Source organism: Pleurodeles waltl, chromosome 8, assembly GCF_031143425.1.
Source record: "Pleurodeles waltl isolate 20211129_DDA chromosome 8, aPleWal1.hap1.20221129, whole genome shotgun sequence".
In the NCBI taxonomy this organism is placed as follows: Eukaryota; Metazoa; Chordata; class Amphibia; order Caudata; family Salamandridae; genus Pleurodeles; species Pleurodeles waltl.
Window position 1 is genome coordinate 621,055,122 of NC_090447.1, and position 16,253 is coordinate 621,071,374.

The 16,253-nt window shown below is 41.4% G+C and overlaps 1 protein-coding gene across 1 annotated transcript in view; it reads left to right on the forward strand.

Annotated features, from left to right (window-relative positions):
- Positions 1 to 16,253, forward strand: part of EGFL6 (EGF like domain multiple 6) — a 381,439-nt gene that overhangs the window by 92,589 nt on the left and 272,597 nt on the right. Inside the window, exon 3 of the mRNA XM_069204711.1 lies at positions 12,393 to 12,485. Within this exon, the coding sequence (XP_069060812.1) occupies positions 12,393 to 12,485 (93 nt within the window). The remainder of the gene's footprint in view (positions 1 to 12,392; positions 12,486 to 16,253) is intronic.

Genomic DNA, 16,253 nt, shown 5'->3' on the forward strand with positions numbered 1-16,253 from the left:
TGTAGAAACTTAGTAGTGTAGGAAGGAATGTTAGGCACGCTATTATGACAATATGGTGGGACTCTTCTTGTGTTCCACTTTCTTGGTCACTGTTGTAGTAATGCTGTATTTCATTATCCTCATAATCTCAATTCATGCCTTTCTACATAGAATGCAGATGCTTCAATAAAACCTATTGAACCAAGATCCTGCTTCTGTTTTGTCCTTGCATGTATGAGACTTGTATAACTGAGAGAAACAGGTAAGATCTGTTCCACCACGACTTCTCTGAGGAGTCTGAATGTCATGCGATTGGCTGCCACAAATCACTTCCACCTCAAGACCTTGTGAGGTGCTGCTAGCTAGCCAGAAAGGGTTAGGCCGACAGCTGTCACGCGGTGTGGGATCAGACTCAGTCCCCCATGCTCCGTCGTGCTGTGGCCAAAAATCCAGCAGTCTCATTACTATAACAGGAGTCTATGACATGGTGCCAGCAACGTTGGTTAGGCACTGGCTTTGGTGATCTCCCAAGTATCTCTGACACCCTAATTACCTTATACGGAGATGTCCGTGGCAATAGGGAATATCCTTCTAAATTAGATGGATAGAACGTATTTGACGCTATAGGTTGTTTAAGCTTTAACCTTTAAAAGGAATCCCCAGTTGGTGTTTCTACCTCTGAACGATTAACTTCCAGTTTAAAAAATGGTGTGCCAAATCAGGATAATAATTGCAGTAAACATGAGACTCCCCCCATAGCACACTTAGGGAATAATTGCCTCAAGGATGAAGGAGGAGAAGTTATATTTCTCGTTAAGGCACACACAGCATACAGAACAGAATTTTCCACCTTTCTAGCAGCAGATGGGAACATGCGCACATTTCGCCATTTCACTCCAGCAAATACACCTGCACAATAGATATTATGCGTATTTAGAAATACCACTTATCAAGAAAACCAAAATTGGTTTGATGGGGCCCTACCTCACATTCCACAGAATTTTAGACTAGGTCCTTAAAGTAATGAAGGACCTGCATGGTCAGAATTGGACATCTATACACCACATCCTAATGTAAGTACAATGGCATTGGCTGATGAACACCGCCTATACATTAATTTAGTAGAAATATGTACATGAATAATACAATTCATAATTCAGATTTTAAACACCGCTCAGCAAGTGCTGCTCCAGTGCAATCACATGTGGCCATAGCAGGAATTAATCCTGCTACTTTCCATTCAATTATGGGTGAAGTATCCAACAAACGTGAGGAGATTCCATTTTGGTTAGTACAAAAATGTATCACCTTGGTAGCAATGTTTTCCCATACGGGACCCCAAGGTAAACATAGAATTCTCATAATGTGCTTGCCTTTTGGGATGGTTCCCTTAGTGGACAACTGCGCCACTTGGGTTGCAGTGTTTGCTGCAATCTACACTACTACACATGGTACACAGACACTTGAGAATCTTCAGGAACTGTTAAAACAATTTCTGGATGAATACAGGGCTGCCCCAGCTGTATATCTGGGGATGCAATCAATGGGCAACTTTGCCACAGTATGCTTGATAATATTAAGTAACCTTAAAGGGGAAGCAGTAGCATTGGCAGTACTCCAGAGGCCCTGTGTGAGCTGCCAGAGATTATCGCTGAGACCTATTCTATTATAAATCGGGATAGTCTGGGGGGCCAAATCAAGTAAACCACAACTACAAGGTAAATCCAGTAAGGATTCTACCAAGCAAGCAGCAGAGGGATCTTAAAAAATGCTGGGATAAACAAAAACAAAATATAGATAATGTAAAACAAAGAGGAGAATTTCCACGTTCAGAGACCTCTGAGAAACACTACAATGTGAGAAATAAATATAGTTTAAAAACCTTGATAGATATCAATATATTGATACACGCCAATCTCGTTCCTTTCAGGACTCACCGTATAAACGCAGCGGGCATTCCAAACAACAAAATGAGTATGTGAAACCAAGAGAAGATTCACAACGCTCATCTGAACCTTCCATAGAAAAGGAAGAGAAACTACCCCAACAGAAAGCACAATTCAAAAAGAAAAAGATGGCAGCAATTTCAGCTAGAAATGCCACAAATAATGACAACTTTACTGAAGTACAGGAAGTGGGCACTTACTCTGCTAGACAGCACAGTCGAGGTCACAATAGTTCACCGAATCTTCAAGAGCTTCTGGAGGTGACAGCAACTAATGACATTTTAGAAGTCGAAACTGCAGACATGCTGAAATCCCCCCAGACAGGGTTTACAAAGTGAAATACAAAATAAGAGAGACTCAGAGTGCACCAATAAGTTATATTCTGGGAGAAATTGCCGTTATGACATCCTATTGGCAGAAAAAGATTGGCCACCAGAATTTGTCCGTAAACACCCACTAGGGTAAGTTGTCATTATATCATCTTTCTCTGTCCTGGATCCTGAAAAACTAAGACAGGCTTATGCAGTAGATTGCGTATTGGCACAAGCCCCTGTGCTGTACCGAAACCATCTAGGATGGGACAAAGACTTGCCCTACCATATAATACAGATTAGATCAACATCACTTCCACAACCACAGTACCCCATTAAACATGAGGCCAAAGCACCAGTGAGAGAAATACTCACACAACTTGAGTAACAGGGTGTAATAGAACGCTACATATCACCAATGAACATCCCTTTTCTCCCCATAGCAGACCATTTATATAGAATAGCCTTAGACTACAGACACTTAAACAGTCACATATGCACATTTGCTATATAAAATGCACACAGCACAGCACTCATTAACAATCTAGTGCGCACAAAATACAAAGCACCCCAGTTATTTCGAATGGATTTTTCTGGCAAAATAAAGTGCCTGAAAGCAGGAATTTGACCGCCTTCAACACATTAGGCTCACAAAGGAAATGTTCTCGACTTCCACCAGGGTATAAGAATAGCACTGGACTGTTCTCAGCATGTGTAACATCTATTCTACACAACATTGAACCTGTGGTGTTGTCCTATGTAGATTACAGCTACCTGACAGACAATGACCTGGTCACACACCTAAGAAGGGTGGACAGCATTGTGATGGGGTTTGCTGAAATAGACTACAAATTTAACTTCAAGGAAACCAAAATTGCCTTTCTCAGTGTCCTGTTTTCGAGATATGAGTTATCAGACAAAGGACAGAGCCTTGTGCGCTGCACTTTCTAGAAAAGTGCCCTCAATTACAACCACCAAACACCATCAAAAAGGTACAATCATTATTGAGCTGTTTTAAGTTTTGCAGAACTTACATTCCATGCTATGCACAACGCATAAAACCACTTTATGACTTGATACATTCAGACTTTTCCAGTACATATTGGACAGTTGAACACACATGCATTCTCAAAGCATTACAGCAGGACATGTTTGAAGCAAAACACTTACATGTGACACCAAAACAAACTTGGTCATCAGAGTAATTGCTTATGCCATTGGGTTCACCTACGTAACATTTATTGAAGGTGATATCGTCCCCATGGCATACAAATCACATTTGTATTCATTAGCTGAATAACGCTTCTCTTCCACTGAAAAAATTCTGACTGCTGTTCAGATGGCTGGCATAAAACAGAGATCTCTAGCCCAGGGGAAACGCATTGTTGTTGTAACCCCAATACCAGCCTTAGAGGCTGTGACCAAAGCCAGCTTCCAAACCCGAAAGCACTACATCTACGATGGATTCAATGGGACACCTCTCTGACTGCCACTGATGTTGATTATGTTTTTGATCCAAAACTTCAGACACAAGAGTACCTTTAATATGATCTTGAATACCCAATGCCTACAAACATTTTGCCTCTTGATCAGTATCAAATGACAATATATACTGATGGTTCAGTATAACCAGCAGTAGGCACCACACATCAATACTCTGGTGCTTGCATGGCTGTGAGCAGATTCATGAGGGATGGCAAGTTCCACCCTCAGAACACATACAAGCAGACCTTAGGGGACTGCACTGCACAATTGTCAGAGCTTCAGCCTTTGTTATTGGCACTGGAACATACATATCCTGACATTCGACACTCATTGTGTGTGATTCTTACTATTGTGTCCAGTCCTCTAATGAATACCTGGATTACTGGCACCAGAATGGAATCAGAGATTCATAACAGAACACTATCAAACACAGACTCATGTGGGGGAATGTAGCAGATCTAAAGGAGGCCATACCAAATACCCATGTATAACATACAATGGGCCATCAACATTGCAGGAAACATCTTGGCTGATGAAGCAGCCAAGTCAGCAGTAGTCATGGCTTCTGGTGCTGTGATTACTCGTTCCTAGGCAAGGTTGGATGATGAAACAATGGCTGCTGTGAAAGCTTCATCTGACAGCAAGCCCTTGGCAAAGGCAAAATGTTGCATTCCTAACAGTACCAGGGTGGGTGATTGCATGATCCCCAACCAAGAGCAAAGTTTAGACTTTATAAAAGCAGTGCATGAAGGGGTTGCTTCTGTCTATGCATGTGTGGCGTCTCCAATTAAATTATTACAAAAATGATATTGGTGGCCAGGTCTATAGAACCAGGCCAAACAGTATGTCCTTTGTTGTGACATCTGTCAACAAATAAAATAATCCACTGTCAATCCCCCACCGCAGACACTGCTCCTAATTTCCAACAAACCATTACAATGTGTTTACCTGGACCATTGTGGCCCCCTAGCACCTGATGGTGCATACAAATATATCTTAGTCGCTGTTAGCTCTTGCTTCAGATTTCTATGGATATGGCCACAATGATCAGCTGATGTTCAAACTCTAATTAAAGATTTGTCAGGACAAATGCAGTTGCGTCTTCCCTTTCGAACAAGGGCCCTGCCTTTGCCTCCAGGGTATTCAGGAACACCATGGCGACAATGGGGGTCAAACTACAATTCTTGTCTCCATATCATCCAGAGGGACATACTGTTGTGAAGTGGAAGAACCAAGACTTAAAGCAATCCTTAACAAGTAAAGTATTAGGGTCAGATCATAGTTGGCTTAACCACCTTTATGGAGTCCGGAGAGCACTAAATAATATGCCCAGAAGGTACTTAGGAGGGCATACACCATACTGTTTGGCATACCTATGTTGATGGTTCTGGCACAGTGGCAGCGGACACACTTTTTTATATAAATGGACGTGTCACTGTCTTGCAGAAATTACAACAGTTCAGTGATGACAACTCAACTGCATGTGCCACCACCTTGGGAATGAGGGATTCACCAACAATGCATACCAGCTAGATTCCAAAAGACGGGGATCTAGTGTGTAAAAAGATTGCGGTAAAAAAAGAATTTGGCCCTGCATATCGAACACCGGTTCCAGTCCTGGGAATACACTGCACCAGAATTGTCATCCTGCCACAGGTGCCTGGTTCCAAAGAAAATTGCTTTGTTTCAAATAACAATGGCAAGTTGCAGCATGTGGCCAGTCCTACACAGTAGACCACGAAGAATCCTGAGCAGTTGCTGAACCCCTCTCACTGCCAGTCAGGATGTGCCTCTTCAAAATTTGACCATCACTGATGAAACTTCCCTGAGCTTGGGGAGGGTGGAAATGAACATTCATTAGTACCTGTCACTACATTTAGGACACAAGATGTCCAAAGTTCTGGTCAATATTACTAAAATTCAACACAAACAGATGTAATCATTTACTACAGACCACCAAGAGACACATCTGCCAGTTCTTCTTGTCCAACACCGACTCCAGTGTTTGCACAAACTGCTTCTAAATATTTTGCCAACATCAACAATTCTTTTTCAAATTCTTCAACATCTTCAAGTACACCTGCATTAAGAGCACGTAAGCTATTCAATTGGCTTAAAGTTAACTATCTGATTCATCCATGGAATTTTCTATGGGTTCTGTTGACAGTGCTTGCCTTCCTTCTCTGGATTGGTTTGGTCATTGTTTACTTTTTACTGATATATGGTCATTATCTTACCGAACGCTCTGCTGTTAAACTCGTGGATAAGGTTTTGAAGCCTCACCTGTCTTCACATAAGGTTCGCAGAGCCTTGTTCTTAGTGTACATTTCACCTATATGGATTCCTGATGGAATTCTTTGAGAAAAAGCATCATTTGATATATTCAAACCGATGGAAATGATTCAAATTCCATATGTATTCAAAGTCTCTATGAATAATATAATAACACCTGGGCTGGTTTCTAAAGATGGGTTGTGAAAACAGTTGATTCTATGCTTTCCTGAGCTTGAATATTATAATGTATTTGAAAGTGAAGATGTCTACCAAACAACAGTAAATTAAGTTGGAATGTTCAGTTGCCATTATAATGACACCACTTTATACATAGAACCAGCACCCTGAGGACTACCAGTGGGGAGTTCTAAAACATATTTAGAAAAAGGTGCATATTTTTCTGGGCACAATGTCACAAATGCTGAGTCTTAATATTTCAGATTGCCTCCTATGAAAGTTGCAGACTGTCCTCTTAACAGTCACCAAATTAATCTATTTGGATTCCTTTGTTTCCCAGTTGGCTGTTGAAGGCTATGAATATTGGTTGAAGTCGATCAACTTAAAGAGTGTGTGGGGAACTAGAAATTGGCAAACACAAGCATGGTAACCTTTGTTTAGTGCACACCTAATTCTGTTGCAAATTATATTTTTAAATGAAACTATACAACAAACAAGTTGTTTAGGGTTAGCAAATATTAAGGAATTGAATGTGCCCAGTATTCCGTCTCCAGCTAAATTTGACAAATGGTGAAAGAATTTAAATATTACTGATGAACATTTTGATGGATGGGTCCGAGATGAGACATTTACCTCAACACTTTCAGGTCCGTAGGGTGGTTATTGTAGCCAGTAGACACAAATAATTGTCATGCATGTTTTGTAAACTCCACAGGGGGCTTTAAAGTGTGCCGACCAGACCCTCATTACATATCATCTCGAATCTCTGAAATTGTCACCACATATAGGGGGTTATTCTAACTTTGGAGGAGGTGTTAATCCGTCCCAAAAGTGACGGAAAAGTGACGGATTTACCACCAGCCGTATTACGAGTGCATTATATCCTATGGAACTCGTAATACGGCTGGTGGTATATCCGTCACTTTACCGTCACTTTTGGAACGGATTAACACTCCTCCAAAGTTAGAATAACCCCCATAGTGTGGGCAAACTTAGTCAACAGTGGTTGAAATCTTACATGTTACCAGCCATTAAAGAACACCTGAGTCTCCTGTCAGAAAACACAGACTTACAAGAGTTATTGTTAGATCCAAGAAAACTACACACAAAGGGCTTCTTATATCCAATATATAATGTAATTTGGAACCTTTCTCATAAAGAAGCTCCTGTCCTGTTGAGGCAGATAGATCAAGAAAATTTGCAGAAAGCTCTAGCTGTTGTAGGTAATGGAATGAACACCTTGTCCAGCTGCATATACACACTTAATAACATTGTTTCATCTGCAGATGAAATCATACAAAATTACATGCCATTTTTACAACATGGACAGAGTCAGCTTAGGCCCATTATGCAGTTAGGTTGGACATTACAAGTTCTGAAAAGTGTCAGCGGGCCCTGAAAACATTTCAGGTCCAGGGAATTGTTTGCTGCATTTAATTGGAGAAGATAGCAACAAATGCTGGCTAAGAAAGATGCAACATATGTTTTGTTAAACATAGAAAAGTTTAAAAAGTTGCCTTTCACTGTGGCGGAAATACCATCTGCAGTTTGGTTAATACACTGGGTTATTAATCTGCCCATTTAGACACTTCAATTCAGCTTGTGTGTGAAGCACATTTCTGTTGGCAGATATGAAAAGTTAGGAGATAGCTACATCCATAAGGTGTGGGAGCTACCCTTTACGTACAAATGTTTCAATGGAATGCAAGAGGTCTTTCTTAGCAGGAGCGAATGCAAGAATTCTGTAAGTAGTTTGATTTCTAAACAGCTGTCCTTGCACAGAACATGTAATGCTTCAGCTGCAAATTTAGCTTGCTATCTGAAGGGTGTTTCTGTCCCTTTGATTCATCCGGTATTCAGGTGCTCTCAAATGGCAATTACGTGATGCTGAATGAAATATGCTGTTGTGGGATGTGAGCTGAGATTGCCTATGTAGTTGCGGTCTCCCAAATTGTTACAAGTTGTGGAAATGTGCTTTCCCCCTATGCGAGTGATAAAAGTAGCAGAAATTTGGAATACTTCAAATGTAAATTTTGACAAGCTGAGCAGACTAAAGGCTCTTTTGTTTCAAAAACACGTGGTGCTTACATCTGCACATGAGACCTATGCTCTCCAAGTTGCGAGGTGATCCGCAGAGATACAGTCCCTTTTTAATACAATATTTCAGAGACATTTTAGTGTACTCATATATTGCATTTTTAATACGTCTAACACCACTGGGACTGTACACTTCTTTAAGGCTGTTGGTTCTGGTTTTGGCAGCACATTCTCCTTTATATTTGGCTTAGTACCTTCAGCCATACACTCAAGGGTTTTGGGGGGATTCCCTGTTACTTTGGCATTAATTGGCAGCATTCTGCTGTTGCCATTCTTTCTTCACAATGGCTGCCCCATCTCAACAAGGAGCTCTGATGGTGTTTCCAACAGACCAACTGTGTTGTGAACTTGTAATGCAGTACTTCGGAGCATCACTCCTGGAAGAACTGGAGTCCAACTGGTCTGTGTCATTCAGACCAGTTGTGAATTGCATGCACCGGAAGTGTGTCTTGTCATGCAGTGCATAACTTCTGAGGATGCTGGTGGGTTGGTGTTCTGGATGAGGGTTCATTACCAGACATTCACATTGAGATTGCAATTGCTACAGGAAGCTTGCTATGAGCTGCCATTTGTAGATCAAGTGGCTCTTGATGCTACGACCACTGGCACTGCACAGGATGCTGCCTCCTTCGCCAGAGCTATGGATGAGGCAACGAAACATGAGTGCTCCCTCACCTTCCTTGTTAACAAACTGGGGCCAGATGTAGCAACTGACGAATTTGCGAGTTGCAAAGTGCGAGTCCATGCGACTCGCAATTTGCAACTCGCAAATTTGTATGCAGTACGGTGTCTCAGATACCGACTGCAACTCGCTATGGGGTCGCAATGACCCACCTCATGAATATTCATGAGGTGGGTCGCAAATTGCGGCCCCATAGCGAGTATAGGCACTCGCTAACATGGAGGCCTGCTGACGTCAGCAGACCTCCATGTTCGTGACCTGCTTTTAAATAAAGCAGTTTTTTTTTTTTAAAGTGTAGCCCGTTTTCCTTACAGGAAAACGAGCTGCACTTAAAAAAACCGAAACCTTTAGTTTCGGTATTTTTTCAGGGCAGGGAGTGGTCCCTTGGACCACTCCCTGCCCTGAAAAAATATTTTTGGGTCCAGTCACAAACTGGAAGGGGTCCCATGGGGACCCCTTCCAATTTGCGAGTGGGTTGCCATCCACTTGAAGTGGATGGTAACTGCGATGCCATTTGCGACCGCGTACGCGGTCGCAAATGGTATTGCATCCCACTGCGACTCGCAAATAGGAAGGGAACACCCCTTCCTATTTGCGAATCGGAAATGCATATTGCGAGTCGGTAACGACTCGCAATATGCATTTCTGCATAGCAAACCCACGTTTGTGACTCGCAAACGGCGATTTTCGCCGTTTGCGAGTCGCAAATGGTTTGCTACATCTGGCCCCTGGTTCCTTTATCGTCTGCTGAAGGGGGGTGTTTCCTGGATTAAATAACAATTGATGACATTGATGATTTTCTAAAAGACCAAGATTATTGTTGATTTGCTGACATTTGGCCACAATTGATGTTTGATTTTTGCAAAGGTTTTAAATTGACCTTTTTAATTTGGCTCACATTTTGGTTTGTTTCGCTTGTGAATATGGACATTTCATCTCCACTATATTTTAGCTTGCTTTCAGTATTGAATGTAGCATAGGTGATTTTAGTATTAGGTTTTGTTGTAGACCCCTGCACCTTTGAACCGACAATGGGGACGGAGTTATGAGGTTATTTTACCATTTTACACAGGGACATTATTTAGCTCTAGGCCTGTGGCCTGTGCTCTTTTACCTAGTTACATTTCGCTTGTATTCCTTTTATTGTTTTAACAAAACTTCATTTTAGTGGAGATGTTTTGTATTCCTTTTATCAGTTGTCCTTCCCTGAAGAATCTGTTATTTATTTATTTGTTTAACATTTTTCATCCTGTGCTCAGCCCAAGGCTGTACACAATGTTTATGAGTATTGGCTGTCCAAAGGTAACATTGAATACCCTACACAGAAAAATATATATTGTCAAGCCGGAGTTGTCCTTAGAACAACAGATATGTTATTATAAAACATCACACTGCCATCATCATCAGAGAGGGGACATTCCAGCCAGTTTGCCATCTTATGCTGCACGTCATCACAGTTCCTGCCGAAACCTTTTGGTTCCTCTTCATCTACGTGGGAGGGCTCTTGGCAAACTAACAGACCTCTTCTTTATCTCTGCACAGGTATAGGGGTCGGGCCTCCTTCCCAATATCAAAAGTACATATGAGTGCTACCACTGCCACTTGCTATCATGTAGAAACTTTGTAGTGTAAGTAGGAATGCTAGGCACAATATTATGACAATATGGTATGCATCACGCCCACTTAATTATTCTTGGACGTCCATATGCTTTGGCTGAACTTTAAGCTTTTTTGTTTACTGTACCTATATTTTTATCTCAGCTAAGGGTCTGACCCTTTGCAATTTAGCTGGACCCTCACGTGGTTTGTGAAAATGTCAACCCTGGCTACATTTGTAACCTACCTTTTTATATTGTGTATAAGAGAGGTGTCCACTGTAGGTCCAAGAAAGCCAGCTCAGTGCCAGATTTTCATGATAACTACTGATGGTATACCTAACCTGGATATCCGGAAAATCTGGAGTGAATCTGGCCATTTGGATCCCGACCTGGGCACTCCTGCTATAAAATGTCTCACTGCTTGGTTTAGGTTAACTAAAATAGATCAAACATTACATACCTAATTTTGGAGATCCCTTAATGAAAAGTGGACAGACCTACTAAAACATATCCCCTATTAGGTATTTTAGTTCAAATAGATCGGCATCCTAGAAGGGAGATTTTCATTGGACTCTTATCCTGGAGGTCCCTTGCAAACTAGCTCACAAATTCTAGGGCCAATCGAATATATCCCAAAATGCAGAAATTATGCATCAGGCCTAATCCGGGAAGGATCCATAGAGCAACCCTTGCCTCCTGTTTGAGTTCGTGACCATGTAAACAAGAGGCCAGGTGCTGACTGCATTTATGAGGTTGCAAACCAGAGGAGACTTGCATCATCATTATAAAAGGACACTTCACAGGATATTATTCCGTGTAAGTGCCTGCTCTAGTATACAGAGCACTATGAATGTCTCCAAGGGTAAGGTGTCCCTAGGTCATTTTGTTTCGTTGTTTTATTATTTTCATTGACAGACTTTAATTTTGTTTTTGTGTCAGATTGTTAATGTAGACGAGCAACTGACAAAACGTTTTGGGGGTGGGGTGTGAAGCCCCATTTTTAGGGTCGAGCCTGCGTTGCATGAGCTCGCGCATGCGTATCGCAGCGAGACGCTTTAGTGTTTAGAAAAGGGCTCGGACCCCTGTTGACGTCACGTCAGTGTTTTTCATTGGTTCGTGGGCTTGCCTAATAAAATCTGCTTGCTTTCATTAGTCGAAGGCATGCATACCTCATGCCTTTTCCGTGGCTAGCCCTCCTCGAGCGCATCGACCAAGTACAGAAAACATGCGAGGCTCGCTGTTTTCTCTCCGGCTCGTGGACTACTTTTTCTCTAATTTACTAGCGCGATTTCGCTTGGCAGAAGTTGAGCGCTTTACATAGTTAATTGCACTTTTTCGGGTTACTACATAAATGCACTTTTGCCGATAGGTGAAAAGTCGGGTTAGGAGTTTACAACGCTATCAGCCCTAACATGAGCAAACGCGAGATCCGTTGCATTGCAAATGCTTGTTATAGTAGTTGCTCTGAGTAGATTGATGACCATAGAGGAGTAAAATGTGATTAAAACTAGCAGGCTTCCTTTTGAATCAAGTAGTAGAGCAAGTTTGCAACCTCCCACGTATTATAGTTGGCCAATGACTTGGTGCTTATTTGTCAGTGGCCTTTATCTGATTTTCTGGCAAAAGCTAATGGTAGCAGCTAGGCTCTCTTATTCTGTTTATTAGACAGGAACCGTTCCTCAGTCCAGATGCATCTAAAGACAATTCGAAGCTTAATGCCATATAGATAACTTTATACTGACATTCATACTAATTCCTTTGTACGTGCTTCATGCTTAACTTTATTTTTTTTTACCTGTACCTCTTTAAATTTAAACCAAATATTTTTCTGTTTTTTCTTCAGCAATCTGTGAACAAGGGTGCAAATATGGAGAATGTATGGGCGCAAACAAATGCAAATGCCTTCCTGGTTTCACCGGCAAAAGCTGCAATCAAGGTTTGTAAACAGTGCAGTAGGTGTATTTTGTCATACACAGTAAACAGTTACAGCTTCATGTGCCTTAATGCAAAGTGGGTTTTCTGAAAGCAATGAATTTCGACGACTTATAACTGCAACTTTATTTGTCTCTTATTTTCTCTTAGACATGTCCCCTGGACTTAGGACTCATTCACGAGTGCCCTGCGTGGGTTGGTGCTATTTATCACACCCGTTAAAATACAATACCCTGGGTTTGCAATTTAATGGGTGCAAAAAATACCTATTGGGATTTGAGCCCTCAAAAATGTGCATAAGGTGTGGAGTTTGGTGCTTTTTGCACCAAATCCACATATTCTGTTATTTTCTGGTGCTTTTCCCTTGGTACCTATTGGCAGGTTGACCTCCCGAAAGGTATCAGGGGTATGCGGATTTTATCGCACACATTAATTACTGAGTGCACTAAAAACTACATAACTCATCTTGTAATACGTTCATCGTTTGGCTGTGGCCCAGGTTCAACATACACAAATTAGTCTTTGCCTAAATAAAATAACACATTTCGGTACTACAATTGCACATCTTACAAGGCCTGTAGAAGCATACTCTGCTCCAAAGAAGGCCAGCAACCTCCAGCTGTGGGCCTTTCCTGACCGATCACAATACACCATTCAGATGTTCCAAATGCAGCCTGCAGCACCTTCATGCATGTTCAAGATATATCATGCAGCTTTTAAATGTGCTCCATATTACGCACATTTCAGTGCTACACTATGGATAATGGATGCCACTGAATAAGGGTCTAAAAGGCATCAGCTCCTGCTTATGTCTGTTGCATCTACTTGACTCCTGCAGTGCACACATGGTGTACCTCATAAATACACCAATCATGGCCCATAACCAAATGCTGCAGCATATCTTTCGCACTGTAACATACAGTAAACATAGGCCACAACTTGAGGTAGAGATAGTGCCACATATCAGTAGACAGCCCGCGTCTGTACATTATGGGTACTGGTTTGACGTAGCTGCTACTATCAAAGGTTATTTATGGGCTGCTACCAATTTAACCTGCCTGTAAGCAATAAGGGCACTGCGATTAGTGTAATGGCGTCTGATGGTGGTTGCGTCGCCATATGTTTTTTGTATGGACGTTTGATATTTGTTGGGTCGAAGAAGGATGAGATATAACGGTGGATGTGTTAGCATTACCTTAAGTTTTCCAACTATTTCTGTATTAACCTTGTAGTCTAATATGAGTTTGCCAAAACTTTTTCCACTCTTAACCAAGCTTTCGCCTTGTTCAGAGAGCCATGATGCTTCTGTTTTCTTGCCCTATCTTCATTTTTAGTGGTTAAAAGTCCCAAATCATTTGAAATCATTCTCTTATGATTAATTAAAGTAAATAAAGACAGGGCCCAAACGTTTTCCTAGGAGACCATTGCTGGTGCTGCCAAAAGCCATGTTTGGCGAATTCCAAGGCTGACAGCTTTTGATTCCACCTTATGCCTCTTTTTTCAGCCCCACCCCACCCCCAGAACTCCTTGTCTCTTTATAACACTTTTGCAGGTTCCTATTCCACCCTGCGGACTTACCTTGTCAGTATTTTGCCCTCTCTCCTCTTCTTTCTTTGGCCCCTTTCTGCCATTCACTCTCATGCTCTGAGTCAGCTTGGTGATAAAAATAAGTCCCACTCCCTAAAAACCAGTGCCGGTTTCCGCAGCCTGTAATCATCGGCACAAAATAAGCACTGGAAGCCAAGTTGATTAGTCTTTTCTCTCGTAAATGCCTCTCCATTACATTAGGCTTCAGTGTTGGGGTTGTTTTTATTGCTGAAATGACAGTTCAAAACATGCTCAACTTGCCCAGGTTGTTTGTGACCAACGTTTCACATCTGAGTTCTCATCAAATTGCAGTCAAAGAACAGATGCTAAGCAGCTGGATAAGCCTCAACGTTTGAGAAATGGGGCACAACCTATTCATGACTGATTGCCACCTCGGTCAAATGGGCAATCTGCACGGCTTGGGAATATCAGAGGTCATAATGACCTAACTGAAGCTGAGCAAACACTGAGGCATGCCCTCGACTGCCTCTTTGACTGAAATTCCACATCCAGCAGGTAGTTAAAGCCTGGAATTTTTTTCTTACGCTACATGCAGGGAGTGATCAGTATTTGATACGTTCCCTACCTAATTCAGCAAGGGGCATCTTTGGACCTCGATTGCATGATTGCAATATGCTGTGAGCCAGGCTGCATCAAATAAGTACAAAAAAAATTCAAAAAACGTACCACAGCCTTACTCCTCTCTCATTACAAAGGTTTTCACTAATGGCCACATAACACAGTCCTCCATAGACATCACTGAAAGACAGATGATGAGGTGGTGATGTTTAACATTCTCAACCTTTTGTCAGAAAGCACTAAAATAAGGCTTGTACCTATTATGTATTACACGAGAGAAGTGTGCCTTTTTTTCAGAATACTGGGAGTACTCCTGACTATTAGTGCAAGTAGTAGATATCCACAAGTGACATATGTAAGTATGCTCACACGCAGACTCCCACGACTGGCTTCACCACATCACACAGAATCTCAAGACTCTTTCAAATCTTTGACATCTTATTGGGACACATTTGAAGTTGGAGTTTCTCTAGGTGACGACCCTCTTAAAGATGAGTGACTGGCTCGTCCCCTCTGGCGTGGCAAATGTACTATAACAAGACTACTCTGAGGCCAATGTGTATAGTTAGTAACACTTCACAGAAACATCAAATAAAATAAAATATAATCAAATAAAATAAATGCAGAATTGTAGCTGGTGTACTTGCGGAAAGCTTAAACTGTTAGCACATACACAATATTTTCTTTATTTCCCCACTGAAAATCGAGACACGTCATCCCGTCCACTCCATACAATTTGTTCCTGCATCCTTCCAACTTTGGGAACACATGTACACCTGCCCTTACAGAAGTAAATCTACATGCCTTTCATCAGCAGAAAAGTGCCTGCAAATATTGGGTGAATACCCACACACCACTGAGTGTATGGGGGTTCACCAACCTCTAGAGGTAAAATCACATAAAAACACTGACAAGGTTATCCCATACTACTTAACTTGAGGACGCAGAAAGTCCACCATACTGAAAGAATTTCTGTATTGGCAAATTGCCACTCTTTCTGGGTTTCTGAGTAAACCTAATACAAATGTTTTGTAGTGTATCTATATTGGGTGAATATGCGCAAACCTTTTCATGATCCGGCCATCAGTATAAAAAAAAAAACCTCGTTCAAATGTTTAATAAATCCCTAAACTTTCAGATATTCAGAGAACCATTATGAGCAACAAATCCTTCACTTGCTTGAGACCTAGCAAGCATCTGGAATAGCCACCCAATTAATATTCTCAAATAAACGTTCTTAACTATAAACATTCTCAACATCATGTTTCTTTGCTTCCTTTACCTGGAATGTACCACACTAGCATGTTTGCTCACATAATATCCGAAAATGTGCTACAAATCCCAAGTTGATTATATATCTCCAGTATAACTATTGGGTTTCAACATTTACGTACTCGGTTGCACTGATGGTACTAAATGGACAACGTTTTCTCTTTGGAGGTCCTTAAGCAGTAAGTTACAAAGAGTAAATAGTTTGAATTATTTAAAGAGTACAAAGTACCAAACTAGGCAGCTTGGCCTTTAACCCGGATGCCTGTTAGGCTCAGTTACAACCTTAAAGTCCATACAGGGGTTCCCTGACAAACGTGAAGAACTTTTTTTTCTA